The sequence below is a fragment of the Sciurus carolinensis genome, chromosome 7 (genome assembly GCF_902686445.1).
Source record: "Sciurus carolinensis chromosome 7, mSciCar1.2, whole genome shotgun sequence".
Lineage (NCBI taxonomy): Eukaryota > Metazoa > Chordata > Mammalia > Rodentia > Sciuridae > Sciurus > Sciurus carolinensis.
In genome coordinates this window covers 121,574,109-121,589,035 of record NC_062219.1, presented here as the reverse complement: position 1 = coordinate 121,589,035, position 14,927 = coordinate 121,574,109, and the positions used below count along the sequence as shown (strand labels likewise).

Genomic DNA, 14,927 nt, shown 5'->3' with positions numbered 1-14,927 from the left:
ATGTGACTAGTGCACTGAGAAACTAAATTCAACACTGTACTGAATAATAAATTCAAATAGCCACATGTGGCTTGTGACTACTATATTAGACAGTACAACTCTGAAGATAAGGACATCACTCAGGAGATTCAATGGACATTTAAGAGGCAAAATTGTAAGAATCTGATGGATATAAAGTTGTAAGAAAACAAGGAGGGGCTATCAGAGTCTAGGCCTTGTGACTGAATCGCTACCATCACTCAGGGCAACACAGGAGGAGCAGATCCAGAGAACATACAGATTGCATCAATTTTGAACATGCTTAAGTATGTAAGAGCTATCCAAGTAGGAATATTTGGTAGGAAGTTTAGCTCAGGAGAGCTGTCTGAATTGGAGATACAGATTTGAAGGGCTTTGAACCATTAAGCAATATTACCTAGATAATATGAATAGAAGTAGAAGCAACAATCCTGGCAAATTCAATACATGAGGATTTTGGGGCTGTTATTCCAGGAAGGAAAGCAGGAGACGAGTAGGAAAAGAAACTGGTGAGACTGGTTACAGAAATCAAGGGTATAGAAAATGTCAAGAAGGAAGCATGATCAAATAATTGCCAAATGCTCCAGAGAGGTCAAATAAGGTTAAAATTGAAAAGTGCCTCTGACTTTACCAATTAGAAGGTCCTTGGTGTCATTTGCCAGAACAGTTTTCTAGTGGAAGCCTGACAGATATGAGTTGAAGGGTGGAGATAAGAAGTAGGAAGGGAGGGAGGAAAAGCGGGAGATAGAAAATTCAGATGGTATGATTTTAATTTCAGGTTCAGGTTGTACAAAGGAGCTGAGATATAAATGAGTCTACTGAGGAGGAACAATACTGAGAGAGTTGTCCCCCCCCCCCCCCACACACACACTTTTTTTTTATGGTAACCCAGGAAAGATAAAATTAAAAATTCCCAAAGGGTGCAGAATGGATGGCCTCAGGGTAACAGAAAGTTGAACAGGTCAAATATAAAGGTATTTCCTTAAACAGAAAAGGTCTACTAATGAAATGGAAAAGGGAAACAGACTTCAACAAGTTGGCCTTATAAGAGGTGATACCTGTCTGTGGAAATTAAGAGGCTGTAGAGTGAAAATTTAGACATCAGTCTGAGGCTGGAAGAGTCATAACAGGCTGGCAACAAATTAAAACACTGCTTTGGTAGCAACGTAATCATCTTATTTTGTTACTAATCCCTAAAATTTTGAGATTGATCCAAGATTGAGAGTAGAGAGCAAGGATTCCGGAATGAGTTGTGTGTTGGTACCAGAGATTGAACCAGGGGCACTTAACCACTGAGCCACATCCCAGCTCCTTTTATATTTTCTTTTGAGACAGGGTCTCGCTAAATTACAGAGGCTGTTTTGAACTTGTGATCCTCCTGCTTCAGCCTCCCAGGCCGCTGGGATTACAGGCAAGCGGCATCGCGCCAGGCTCAGGAATAGGGAGTTTTAACTTAAATGGTCGACCACAAGACCAGTAGAGAAGGAAGAGTGATCAGCTGGCAAACTTGATAGAAGGCAGGGGAGTCCACGAACTTGCAGGTCTCATCGAAGCAAAGAAGTCTACTGTATGTTCTGGGGACATGAGAAGTTGTAAAACAGTCTAAAACTAATTAGTTAAATAAAACGCCCACACTTAGAGGGCACACCTCACATCCCCGCGGCTCGCACCACCCAGGAGATCAACTTCCTCTCGGTTGGCGCAACCACACTACGCCAAGGGAGGGGCCCCACCCTGCCAACCCTCACATCTCCAGCCGGGCTCCATTCTCCTTCACTGACAACAGCTGGGGGCCGGGCGCTTCCGATGAACTCTGGCCAGGTCGTGCCAAGCTACACTTTATCCTGGGCCAGAAGGAACCGACTCCCGCCGTCCCCAGCCTTTCCGTAGAGCCCTGGCAGAGGGGGAAGGGCTGACAAGGCAAGAGGTCGGCGCGCACCGAATTCCGCCCCACCCACTGCGCGCGCTCCGAGGCCCGCGGCGGGAGCTGCGGTTGGCCTGGGACGCTTGCGCACTGCTGCCCTCCTCGCAGCCTCGGGCACTCCCTGACCCCACCCCCCCACTTTCTGGTCGCGCCCATGCGCCTGCGCTGTGCACGTTTCGGGGCTGCGGCAGCCATGCTGAACCCGTACAGAGAGGCGAGTGGGGGGGACAGGGTCGAAGACAGCCGGATAGGAAGCGGGGGATACGAAGAAGCAGCAGTTAGCGCGTTCTGGGTGTCGGGAGACAGGCCTAGGCCATGCGGCCCCATGGCCTCCCAAAAAACGACCCCCAGGAACGTTCGGAAAACTGGGCCTCGTGGCGGGGGGTGGGGTGGGGAGCGGCGGACACGTGACACCGATCAGCCAATCTGGGTGCTGCTGACGTGGCCGCGCGGCCTCGATGCTCTCCCCACCCCCAACCCGCTCGGGAAGGGAGGGGCTGGGGGCTACGCCCCCTCCCCCAACACTGCTTCAGTTTCCGGGGGGGTTGACACCCCGGATTACATCCTCCCCCCGCACCAAGCCGAGGGCAACATTGGAGCCCCCCCGGAAGGCTCCACGATCCAGGTGAGAAGGGGCCCTTGGGCGGGGATGATGGGATGGTAGTCATTTAGATGCCAGTGACTTAAATCTATACGGTGAAGAGGTCGGGGTGTGTGTGGAATTCTTGGGGTTCAAAAAGAATCCTGAGTGGGATTTGTGCTTCAAACACTTCACAGCCAATGGGAATGTGGAGGGGGACCAGCAGGAGAGGGCCACTGTGATGGGGGAGGGAATGGCCAACCTCCTGCCTCCATACCAATTGGAGGGCAAAGGGGAAGAGGGGGCGGCGTGTCGCCCCTTCCATTCGTCCCCTGGGGGTACAGGAGCCTGCAGCCAGGTGAGAAGGGATCCTTGGCGGCTGAGGGAGGGGTGTCCCTGTAGGCTCAAGAGTGGGAGTGCTGGCTTTAATTCCTAATCATGGATGTAAATGCTCTAGTGTTGTCAGTTGAGGCTGTGAACTGAGGTTTTCGCAGGCGCCAGCTCACTTTCTCCCTAGAGACTCTGGAAGGAGCATTTCTGGGCTCCCTTTGTGTCAAGGATGGAAGCTCGCAGTGACCACATGGCGTGCTGGAGCTGAGCTCCTAGTCACTTAGCGAATTTGTGTGCATTCACATGGACGCGGCCTATGGGGCCTGTGCCCACACCTTCGTTGCCCCTCTAAGTCTTAATTGGGCACTTCGTCTACTCCAGGCCGGGGTCGGGGGAAGGTTACAGACTTGGGAACAGCCCAGGCCCAAGGTGGGTCCTAGTACAAAGTGTGGCCTTGGGCAGCTGAAAGCTCGGGACCTGGAAAGATTTCACAGCTTCCAAGGTCTCGGGTTCCTCCAGGGTGGCCTCTTCCATCCCCTCCCCCAGGCCTGAACAGTTCTCTCCTTGTGTACCGCGGGGGAGGGAACGGAAAGGAGGGGAAGAGTTACTTTTCCAAATTACTGAGTAGCAGTGGCCTCTCCTGTGACTCATGTGGGGGAAGGGAGGATTAGGAAGGATCGGGGAGCAGTGATTCTCCGGAAGGCAGGGAAATGAGAGTTAAAAGTCTGGCCACCCTTTCCCTTTCTAAAGCCCAGTGTTCTCTCAACCGCCCCAACTTTTTCCGCCCTGGCCGGCCCCCTGATGGGCCACTGTCCTGACCTGCAAAGCCCCGGGCGGAGAAAAGCAGATTTGGGAGGCTGGGCCACTAGGGGGAGGGGAGGAGGTCTTTGCAAAGTTGCTGTGTCATTGCCCTCCCTGCTGCAGTCACCCGGGCGGGGCCGCTGTACTTTGGGGGGCCAGGGCCGGATCCCAGGTGGGCTGGGGGTGGGGCGCGGGGACTCTGCTTTCCCGAGGCGCACTTTGCCCCGCGGGGTCTGTCCTACTCGGGTGGCCCAGAAGACGGGAGGTTGGCGGCCATGTTAGGTGCAGTATCCGAGGTTCGAGCACAAGGGCTACTGCGGAGGGAGGGTGGCGTGATGGCAGCTCCAAGGCCCAGGAGGCCCTGACAAGCCCTTCCAGGGGCAGGGGACGCGTTCCCTGTATTCGTTACCCCACATTGACTTCCTTCCCCGGACGCACACACAAACCTACTTTCTTTTCCGTGACGAGGGAAGGGAAGTTGATGGGGGGTATCAAGCGCAGGTATTCCCAGGTGAGGGAAACCCTTTCATTCTACGGTAAGGGGCACCTCCTCTAGAGGTGCTTTAGAGATCCTGACCCGGGCTCCGGCTCTTGATTCATACATGGTCTGTGAGCTTATTCAGAAAATCAAATTATGAGGAGGACTTGGAGTTAGGGGGAGGGGGCGAAACTGAGCTCCCAAAATGGCTCCTGCCCCTCCTCGGAGGCGGACGGCCCGGGGGGAGGGGAGGAGGGGAGAGAAGGAGGGGGAGGGCTAGTCTGAGCTACAGCCGCCGCCTCCTCTGCTCGCCCTCCTCCCTGGCGCTGACCGATGGACGAGCAGCTCCGTGGGGAGGACTCCGGACACTGGTGGGGGGATGGGGGCGTTTTTTCGCCCCCGCGTTTGAGGGGACCCCAAGAGGGCGGTGCGGGTCTGCCCCGGCGTGGGGCGGGAAGCATGGGGAAAGGTCTGAGCTCGCGTGGAGGGGGAGGGTTCCCCCCTGGTTCGCCCCTTGTAGGACTTTTTTTTTCTGCTCTGAGCCAGACGCCGGAATGAAGTTCTGGGAGGAGAAGGGTGTTACAGGCTGGATGGGTTTGCGTTTTTGATCCCACTTCAGGGCTGTCGAGGTTTTTGTAGGCAGGTGTTGTGTTGCTCAGGGACGAGTGGGTTGGGATGGGAGAAGTGCTTGGACATGCACGTTTTGGAACGTATTATGGGTTTGGTGGCCTTGTTCATAAGCATTTGGGTGTTTGCAGATGAATAGAGCAGTGTTTTGTCTTTCGATTGATCGGCTTTGGGGGAGGGGAAGTGAGGATTTTTAAGACTTAGCAAACCGTATTTTAGGTTGTGGAACATAGAACGTTAAATCCCTTCGCCGTTACATTCAGGAGCCTTTAGCTGTTCGCCACAGAAGAGCAGGCCGCGACTTCTAAGATGGCGTCTTTCTTTCTCATTTCAGATTCTTCACTGCAGCAGCTTCCCTGCCAAGAACAGCTGCCTGCCCGGCGTCCTGCAGCCACACCCCTGGCGAGCCGCGCCTGCCTACGCCCACGCGACCCCTCCCGTCCGGCTAATGGAGGAACTACGAATGGCACTACCAGCCCAAGCTTGGCAGTCGGGAGTTTCATCGTGCTTGGGAGCTTGGGAGGACTTGTTCGAAGGGGAGGCGGGGAGAAGGTGCTGGTGGCCGTGGGGAGATGGCCCTTGCACCTATTCCAACCTCCCTGCTTCCCTGGAGTCGCCGAACCACAGCGCAACCAAGCGGCTCAGATATGGCGGGTGCCCTATTCCCTCTGAGTCTATGCGGCACTCTTCTGCCTGGTGACTGAAGACTAGGAAATGAAGTTTGTGACGTCATCGCTTCGACAGACCAATAGAAACGCTCCCGCGGAGATGGGATCCACCCCCTTCGACTTTGCTTCTTCACGCGCGTGAGCGAGCGAGCGCGCGCGGAGGGGGTGGGGGAACTCTGGAGCAGGGTGGCGCGCATGAGCGACGAAGCTCCTCCTCCCCGCCTATATATAAAGGGCTGGCGCGGGGCTCGGCGGCGCCATTTCGCGCTGGAGTGGAGCAGCCTCTAGAAACGACCTGGAGGATTCTGCTTACCGATACAGAGCCTTTGACTCGTCGGGGGCCGCCATTACAATCCACGTCCATCCGCTTGGAAATGGCCTTCGTCTCGGTCTATGACCGGTCCCGGCGGACAGTACAGACCCCATAGAAGCCCCTGAAGCTCCCCTTTTTCGGGCCCCGCCCAATTCTCGGAGTCTGTCCACCCCCTCTACTCCGCCCTCAAGAGGATTTCAAAGATGGAGGCGGCGGCTCCCTAAACCACTTTTCGTGTTCATCCGCCTCCATCCGAGGTCGAAACGAGATCTTGTCCGGCCCGTAAGGTCCCGACAGGAAGAGGGGACCCCTGCAGATCAACAGCGGGCTGTATTGACGACGGTGTCTAGGATCGGGGACTGTCTTTGGGTTCGGAGAGTCTGTCCCCCCCTCGTACGCCGGTCTCTGCTGAGGCCGCCGCCATTTTCTTGCTGTCCGCCGCCTGCCGAGCGCGCCAAGCTGCCGGGAGTCTTGCGAGAGGCCGCGCGGAGGAGACTGCTCGTGCCGGCCCAGCGGGGAGGTTGTCGCCTGGAGGGCCAAGGGCAACGGCCTCCCCCCCACTTCCCGGGTTATGCTGGACCGGGCGGTGAGGGGATCCGAGGCCACCTGGACTTTACGCGGCTGAAGGCAGCGCCGGTTCCCCGCGGTCAAGATGCTGCAAAACGTGACTCCCCACAAGTACGTCTCTGAGCCGCGCGTGGGAAGGGGACGTTGCGGGGCGGCGGCACGGGTAGAGGGCACCGTGTTCGGGGGCAGTACCGAACCACTCGCGCCGGTTGCTACGCGTTGCTCCTCGGCGCAGCTGTTGACTCGAGCTCGCGGAGGGGGTTGAACGACGGTTTTGGAACGGTGGCGGCGACCCAGTTGCGTGTGGGGGGACCGCAGGTTGTCAATTTATACCCTACAGCCATAGTCGGGTCTTAACCGAGTTAGGCAGAGCTAATTCGGTGACAGAAAGGGCAGGAATAGTAGTTGCGAGTAGACAAGCAGGTCCTGCGGGTGTTGGGCCTGGTGCCTAGCTTAGGTTTGTCATGGATGGTGTTTGGGGGTTCGTGGTCACCTCTGCCAGTAGTTGCCATGGTGACCGAGCTTCAGGAATTGGCCGCGAGGATTCCCAACTTCAGGGTAGAGGAAGACGTTAGGATCCCACTCCCAGTCTGTGGGATCCTAACGTCTAAGGTGTCATTAAATTCCTGCTTGTCTTTCAGTGAGTGGAAGGAGGGGGCTGGTTTTCGATGGTGTTGAGTGTTTGATTTAGGGCAGGAGGGTGGAGCTAATACTTTGCAGCTCTGCGGATGTAAACAATGAGGTCTCTAAGTGGTGTCTTTAATCTTAGGTGGTGGGAAACACCTGGTCCCGAGGAGTATCAGAACCACTGTTGGCGTTTTCATCTCCAGTAGATGCTACAGTGGAAACTGTTAGACCGTATTTCTCTAGCCTGGTGTGTGTGTGGGATGGGGGGTGCTGTCACAATCGGGGAAGGGACTTGTGACCTTGGCTGTGCGGCTGTTTTTTGAGTTTTTGGAGGAGATGGATTTTTGCAAATAATTCTGGAGGGCTGGCAGTTAATTCTAGTGAGGTCTGAGAAAATGCTTCCTTGCCTGAATTTTAAGTTAGACTTTTAGTGCATTTTCTATTATGGCATTAAATACTTAGCTTGAGGAGAATAACGTTTCTTCTACCCAGATGGATTGATTCTTAGGTGTCAGCATTTTATGAAGTTTTTCTCCCTAGTTTATTCCTTTTCTCACTGTCTTCCCTCAGGCTCAACCACCATGGCAACCACCAAACCCCTAGTGAGGAGGAATCTTGGTCTTCAGCTCCACCTATTTTGTTTAAGAGTCATCCCCATAGGGCTGTAGTTCTGAGATGTGCCATCTTGGGGCTTGCTTTCTTATTTCTAATTGAACATTGGTTGCCAGACTCCAGAAGGTGGTATCTAGATTAGCTACACTAAAAATAAGAAAGGGGGATGTGGGCATTAACAAAAGCTCTACAGATTATTTTGATATTGGTTCATATTTGGATCCACTTGCATAAGCTTAGTCATCTCTCTTAAGTCTGGAGCTTGGATTTATTGGGCACACAGTGCAAATTACTCTTTGATTTCCATGAGATCGCCTCATCTAATGTTGTTTCCCATCTTTGCAGGCTCCCTGGGGACGGGAATGCAGGGTTACTGGGGCTGGGCCCAGAGGCAGCAGCTCCAGGAAAAAGGATTCGAAAGCCTTCTCTTTTGTATGAGGGATTTGAGAGCCCTACAATGGCGTCAGTGCCGGCTTTGCAACTAACTCCTGCCAACCCACCACCCCCTGAAGTATCCAATCCCAAAAAGCCAGGACGGGTAACCAACCAGCTGCAATACCTGCACAAGGTGGTGATGAAAGCTCTGTGGAAACATCAGTTTGCATGGCCATTCCGGCAGCCTGTAGATGCTGTCAAACTGGGTCTGCCGGTGAGTAGGAACATTAGAGTTGGGGGAGGTATGGGAATGAGCAAGAATGTGTGTGAGTAGGGGGTGGGCTGCCTAGTATAGGTGCTGCGGCCCCTAGGGAGTTCCCAATTCTTTTCTGTAGGGCAGATAGCCACCCAAGTTCTGAATTCTTGGTCCTTTGTGATTGTTCCAACCGCTTGCTATCTCTATCTTGGCATCTCTTATTGTGCCCTCTATGTGTCCTTCCTTAACTTTTGTGCCCTGGCTCCATTTTACAGATTCCCACCCCGGGTTGGGAGAGGACCACGGTGGCCAAAATTCTTAGCTTCTTCCTTTCCCTCATGCAGCCCATGGATAGCCAACCCCAGAGGTAATGTCACAGGATGGGAAGATTCTAGAATGGGTGGGAGGTGGGTGGTTAGGGAAAGGCAGTAGGGGCCCCAAAAGTGGGTTAAGAATCCTATTCCCCTCCCCCACCCCACCCCACCCCCACCCTTTTTTTTTTTGGTCCTCTAGTTTAACTGGGGCCGCAGTTTAGGGAACTATACTCCTTTGATACGTAGGGCGTGTGTGTGTGTGTTGGTTGGTAATTTCCCTGGGAGAGTAGGTATTTTAATTTTTAGTAGCTCTGACGTACTATTTCTTTTCTTAGGATTATCACAAAATAATAAAACAGCCTATGGACATGGGTACTATTAAGAGGAGACTTGAGAACAATTATTATTGGGCTGCCTCAGAATGTATGCAGGATTTCAATACCATGTTCACCAACTGCTACATTTACAACAAGGTAAGTTTTTCTGTGTTCATTTAGCAGATGGTGAGATGGCCTTTATTACAACTAAATGTTTTGTGTAATGTTATCTTTTACCACTGAAGATGTTATCCAGTTAGTCATGGTCTAAAAAAATCTGAGTTCCAAATAGTACTACCAGTAATGTGGCTTCAGAGTTCTATAGTTTAAGGTTATTTAAGTAGAACACATTTCATACTTGGGGATGGTGGCCCTGTTTCTCAGAAAGCTCCAGAGACCTGAGCAGAGCAAGGATCTGTTTTACTCATCAGCTCTCATTCTCTTAAGCTTGTGAACAAGGACCATGTACTTCATTAGTTTGTATTTTGAGAGACAGGAAAGAGAGGAGGCATTACTGGCCTAGGGTAATTTTTAGCACTTGATGACAAAGGTGCCTGAGGGAAAATGGTAATGCCCTTGTCATATGGTCATCTATTTTTTGCTAGTATTTGAATCTTTAAAAATTTTTTTTTGTTTCTTTAGCCCACTGATGACATAGTCCTGATGGCGCAAACACTGGAAAAGATCTTCCTTCAGAAAGTGGCATCAATGCCTCAAGAAGAACAAGAGCTTGTGGTGACCATCCCTAAGAACAGCCATAAGAAAGGGGCCAAGTTGGCAGGTGGAAGAGTGAGAGTTTTATAAATGGAGACCTAAAGAGAAGAAAGAGAAACAAACTAAACCTCCTTTGTTTTTGTTTCTGTCTTTTTCTTTTTTAAGCACTCCAGGGCAGTATTACCAGTGCCCATCAGGTGCCTGCTGTCTCTTCAGTGTCACACACAGCCCTGTATACTCCACCACCTGAGATACCTACCACTGTCCTCAACATTCCCCATCCATCGGTCATTTCTTCTCCCCTCCTCAAGTCTCTACATTCTGCTGGACCCCCACTTCTTGCTGTATCTGCAGCTCCCCCAGCTCAGCCCCTTGCCAAGGTACAGATAAATGAATCTGTTTTGGATAGTGGGGAGGGAAAGGTTTCGAATGAAGTGGACCTGGAGTAATAGGCTGCTGCTGTTTGTTTTTGTTTTTGTCTTTTTTTCTTTGCAGAAGAAAGGGGTTAAACGAAAAGCAGATACTACCACTCCTACACCTACAGCCATCCTGGCTCCTGGTTCCCCAGCCAGCCCTCCTGGGAGTCTTGAGCCTAAAGCAGCACGGCTTCCTCCTATGCGTAGAGAGAGTGGCCGCCCCATCAAGCCCCCACGCAAAGACTTGCCTGACTCTCAGCAGCAACACCAGAGCTCTAAAAAAGGAAAATTATCAGAACAGTTAAAACATTGCAATGGCATTTTAAAGGAGTTGCTTTCTAAAAAGCATGCTGCCTATGCGTGGCCTTTCTATAAACCAGTGGACGCTTCTGCTCTTGGCCTGCATGACTACCATGACATCATTAAGCACCCCATGGACCTCAGCACTGTCAAGGTACCCACTGCATGGGGCAGATGTGTTGCTCAGGCAGTGATTGGCACCTAGGGATCAATAAAATGTTTCCTTATGGGTACACAACAGTCTTTGATTCTTGGTTTTACAAAACTATAAAGGGGCAGGTCAAGTAGTTAGAAATTGCATTTCCTACAATAAGGATTGAGTATTCTTTGTTTTCAGAGCAACTCTACTCATACAGTTGAGTACTACTTAATTGGGAGTGTTGGGTCAGAGAAGTTAGGTGGTGGAAGAAGAGTCAGGTCATCTCCCATATCATTTAAAAATGATTTCTTTTTCTAGAAAGATATTTCTTCTACCTACCCAAATTGCTTTGACTTCTAACTTGAACCCCAGGGTACAGATCCATAAGGTCATCCCTCCTGTGCTCTCAAGAGAGGGCCTCTCTTGTGTTGTCTGGGGTTGGCAGGGAAAGGTGAGTCTCTCTGCCTGTGCAGCTTCTGATGCTGCCTCCTTCTGCAGCGGAAGATGGAGAATCGTGATTACCGGGATGCACAGGAGTTTGCTGCTGATGTGCGGCTTATGTTCTCCAACTGTTATAAGTACAACCCCCCAGACCACGATGTTGTGGCCATGGCACGAAAACTGCAGGTAAGTTAAAAGTTTGAAGTTTAAAGAATAAATGGGCATAGGAGAGACATTGTTTCAATTTGTGTTGTGTGTCCTCAACATGAAATCTTCCCATTCTTCGGTTAATTGAAACTATATGACTAGAGGGCTAGGTGTAGCCAGGACACTACAAGCATAATTTGGAGTCTGTTTTTTTCCCCCCTACCCCCAGGACGTGTTTGAGTTTCGCTATGCCAAGATGCCAGATGAACCACTGGAACCAGGGCCTTTACCAGTTTCCACTGCTTTGCCTCCTGGGCTCACCAAGTCATCCTCAGAGTCCTCTAGTGAGGAAAGTAGCAGTGAGAGCTCCTCTGAGGAAGAGGAGGAAGATGATGAAGATGATGAGGAGGAAGAGGAAGAAAGTGAAAGCTCAGATTCAGAGGAAGAAAGGGCTCATCGTTTGGCAGAACTACAAGAACAGGTACTTTGTCACTCTTCAGTCTTTAACTGGGCAAAATGTTGGTTCATTCCCTGTCTTGGTCCTAATTTTTTTTCCCTTAATACTTCCCACTTCATGTCTTGACATTTTTCTTTGTAGCTTCGGGCAGTACATGAACAACTGGCCGCACTGTCCCAGGGGCCCATATCTAAGCCTAAGCGAAAGAGAGAGAAAAAGGAGAAAAAGAAGAAAAGGAAAGCAGAGAAACATCGTGGCCGAACTGGTGTTGATGATGATGACAAGGGGCCTCGGGCACCCCGCCCTCCTCAGCCCAAAAAGTCCAAGAAAGCAAGTGGGAGTGGGAGTGGCAATGCTGCCACGCTAGGCACTCCTGGCTTTGGACCTTCTGGAGGAAGCAGCAACAAGTGAGTTCTAATAAGGTCAAAGTAGACTAGTTTGGTTTCTGTTATCTTTAACTCCCTTGGATAAAGATTTTTTTTTTTTTTTTTTTTTTTTAATGACTGATCAGGGTAAATAAAGACTTTGAGAATCATGGGATCTCATGATACCTGACTCAGACATGTAGTGCAAAAGCAGTTTGTAGGCTATATGAAAACAATGAATTATGACTGATAAAACAATTTACAAAAAATAATCTGGCTAGCTAGATTTGTTCGCCTGTGCCATAGTTTACTCATTCTTCTAAATAAACGAGTCTAGACATCTGGTGGTCTTCTACTGTTTTTTAATAGTGGCTTTAGTTTAGTAGTACTTAAGGGAGCAAAAAGATGGACTTGTGCCAGCATACCTTAAAACCCCAAGTAAATGTAAAATGCTTGGGATGAAGGAGCTCCATAAAATGCTCAGCTTCCATAACGCAGTGCCCCAGTAACCCTCCTTTAACTTGCCTTTTTTGCTTTACTGCAAGAACAAATTCCTCTAAGCAGGAAATAAATTTCTGGGTTGAGTAGTAGGACTATCGGGAGGTGAATTCTTCTCCAGAATTCACCTCTGATGGGGTTTTTTTTTTTTGCCTATAGGCTACCCAAAAAGACCACAAAGACAGCCCCACCTGCCCTGCCAACTGGTTACGATTCAGAGGAAGAAGAAGAAAGTAGGCCCATGAGTTATGACGAGAAACGACAGTTAAGCCTGGATATCAACAAATTACCTGGGGAGAAATTGGGTCGAGTTGTACATATAATCCAAGCCCGGGAGCCCTCTTTACGTGACTCAAACCCAGAAGAGATTGAAATTGATTTTGAAACACTCAAACCATCCACACTTAGAGAACTTGAGCGCTATGTCCTCTCTTGCCTACGAAAGAAACCCCGGAAGCCCTACAGTGAGTATCACCTGAAGTCCACCTTGGTTCTGACATCTTAGAAAGAGGTAATGGTGCATATATAATATACTCAGTTTCCAAGGTAATGGGATGTGTGTTGCTTCCTTGATGTTCAAGAATGGGACTTGGAGAGCTGGGGTTGTGACTTAGTGGTAGAGCAACTTGCCTAGCACGTGTGAGGCACTGGGTTCACATAAAAATAAGTAAAGGTATTGTGCCCAACTACAACTTTTTTTTTTTTTTTTTTTTTTTTTTTAATGGAACTTGGAAGCCTAGAGGACCAGTAACTCTAGGATGCTTAAGGCAATCAGTGAATTCTGTTATATCTCTCTCCCTCACCCCCAGCCATTAAGAAGCCTGTGGGAAAGACAAAGGAGGAACTAGCTTTGGAGAAGAAGCGGGAACTAGAAAAGAGGTTACAAGATGTCAGTGGGCAGCTCAATTCCACCAAGAAGCCCCCCAAGAAAGGTGAGAATTCTTAGAGACTGCTGCAAATTTATAATTTTTTAAACAAACAAAAACAGGTATATCTTTAACTTTCAACTTATTTCTTCAGCGAGTGAGAAAACGGAGTCGACCTCTGCACAGCAAGTAGCAGTGTCACGCCTCAGTGCTTCCAGCTCCAGCTCAGATTCCAGCTCCTCCTCTTCATCTTCCTCTTCTTCAGACACCAGTGATTCAGACTCAGGCTAAGGGGCCAGGCCAGATGGGGCAGGAAGGCTCCGCAGGACCGGACCCCTGAACCACCCTGCCCCACCCCATTCCCCCTTGCTGTGACACTTTTTCATCTCACCTCCCCTCCCCCCTCTGTAGGAGAGCTGGCTCTGCAGGGGGGAGGAATGCAGGAACATTCATTGAGGAGGGACACAGACAAAAATAAGATTGAATTCCCAGCCCCTTTGGGAGTAACCTCTTGGGCATAGAGCCCCCTGTTGAGAATGATGGGGATGGGGCAAGGGTACAGGGTGGGAGTGGGCAAAAGCCCCTGGACACAATGTTACCTGAGGCCATAGCTGCCCTGTTCACTTCTAAGGGCCCTGTTTTGAGGTTGTTTGTTCTAATTTATTTTAAGCTAGGTGAGGCTGTGGGGGATATGGCCATGGTCCCCTTGGCCTCCATGGGGAGGGAAGAAGGGGGAGCTCTTTTTTTACGTTGACTTTTTTTTTTTTCTACTCTGTTTTCCCTTTTTCCTTCCGCTCCATTTGGGGCTTTGGGGGTTTCAGTCATCTCCCCATTTGGTCCCCTGGACTGTCTTTGTCTCTTGATTCTAACTTGTAAATAAAGAAAATATTATTCAAGTTTTGAGTGAGTCATCATAGTAATACTTGTTTTTGTAGGTTTCAAAAGAACTGATTAGTTTAATTTTTTTACAGTGCTAGGTGCTCTGAACCCTTTGACGCACTAGGCAAGTACTCTACTATTGAGTACACTCCCAGCCTGCTGCCCTTAACATTTTTAGGAAAGACATTTTTGAGGGGAATATACCCAACTGCAGTTGGACTGCTTTGAGTGTTTATGTATACTGTTGGCTGCATTAATAATAGTACTGCTGGCCCTTTATAAATGAGCCTGAACTAATGTGGCTCATTCATGTACATAACCAGGTTTGACCTGGCATGGGGCACATTTGTTCTGTAATACCAGCTGTTGGAGGAGGTCCTGCAGAAGGAGGATCACAAGTTCAGGATCAGACTGGGAAACACTGAAAAAGGGCTAGGTTGTGGGTAGTTCAGTGCCGGATATCACTTGCCTAGCATGTATGGGCCCTGGATTCAAACCCTAGTACTGGGGTTTGAAGATTTTTTTTTCTGGTACTAGTTGTGTGAATTGTCTCCTAAACTTAACTACAATGTGAAATGGATAGGAGATGGCCACCAGTTGTCTTGGACTTCACAGCCCTGTATCTCAAGAAACAAAAAGACTTGAAACAAACCCTCTTTCCTTGCTAAGGGGAAGGTAGTTCAGGATGGGATGTATGGTTTTCACAGCATGGGGTTTGTGTTGTATATGGGAGATGTTTCAGTTTAGTATAATGGATTGCAGTTAGAAACCTGCAGGAATATGAAGGAAATGGCTTATTGTGCCATACGTGGTGCCATCCAGAGCAAGGTACAGAATGGACGCCAGAAAAGATGGAAGACTTTGGAAGTAGCAATTATTCTCAACTCATCTGGGAAAT

At 49.9% G+C, this 14,927-nt stretch overlaps 1 protein-coding gene across 3 annotated transcripts; it reads left to right on the top strand.

Moving 5' to 3' along the window:
• The first annotated feature begins 2,191 nt into the window (after window positions 1-2,191).
• On the top strand, window positions 2,192-14,039 carry Brd2 (bromodomain containing 2). 3 transcript variants are annotated; one of them, XM_047558440.1, is made up of 13 exons: window positions 2,192-2,567; window positions 5,093-6,417; window positions 7,891-8,194; window positions 8,826-8,963; window positions 9,450-9,588; window positions 9,687-9,901; window positions 10,017-10,391; window positions 10,875-11,003; window positions 11,194-11,445; window positions 11,563-11,828; window positions 12,444-12,748; window positions 13,094-13,216; window positions 13,305-14,039. In XM_047558440.1, exons 2-13 carry the CDS (start codon window positions 6,392-6,394, stop codon window positions 13,439-13,441), a joined length of 2,409 nt encoding a protein of 802 aa, XP_047414396.1. In that variant the 5' UTR covers window positions 2,192-2,567; window positions 5,093-6,391; the 3' UTR covers window positions 13,442-14,039. The 3 variants fall into 3 exon arrangements, with proteins under 3 accessions (XP_047414396.1, XP_047414397.1, XP_047414398.1); XM_047558441.1 differs by lacking the exon at window positions 2,192-2,567 and adding an exon at window positions 4,417-4,502; XM_047558442.1 differs by lacking the exons at window positions 2,192-2,567; window positions 5,093-6,417 and adding an exon at window positions 8,452-8,543 and having other exon boundaries at window positions 8,052-8,194.
• The last annotated feature ends 888 nt before the right edge of the window (window positions 14,040-14,927 follow it).

Excerpts from the sequence above, each read along its gene's own strand:
- Brd2 (XM_047558440.1), top strand. The coding sequence starts at position 6,392 with ATGCTGCAAAACGTGACTCCCCACAA. Across the intron at positions 6,418-7,890 it reads CAAAACGTGACTCCCCACAA|GCTCCCTGGGGACGGGAATG; the intron begins GTACGTCTCTGA and ends CCATCTTTGCAG. Across the intron at positions 12,749-13,093 it reads GAAACCCCGGAAGCCCTACA|CCATTAAGAAGCCTGTGGGA; the intron begins GTGAGTATCACC and ends CCTCACCCCCAG.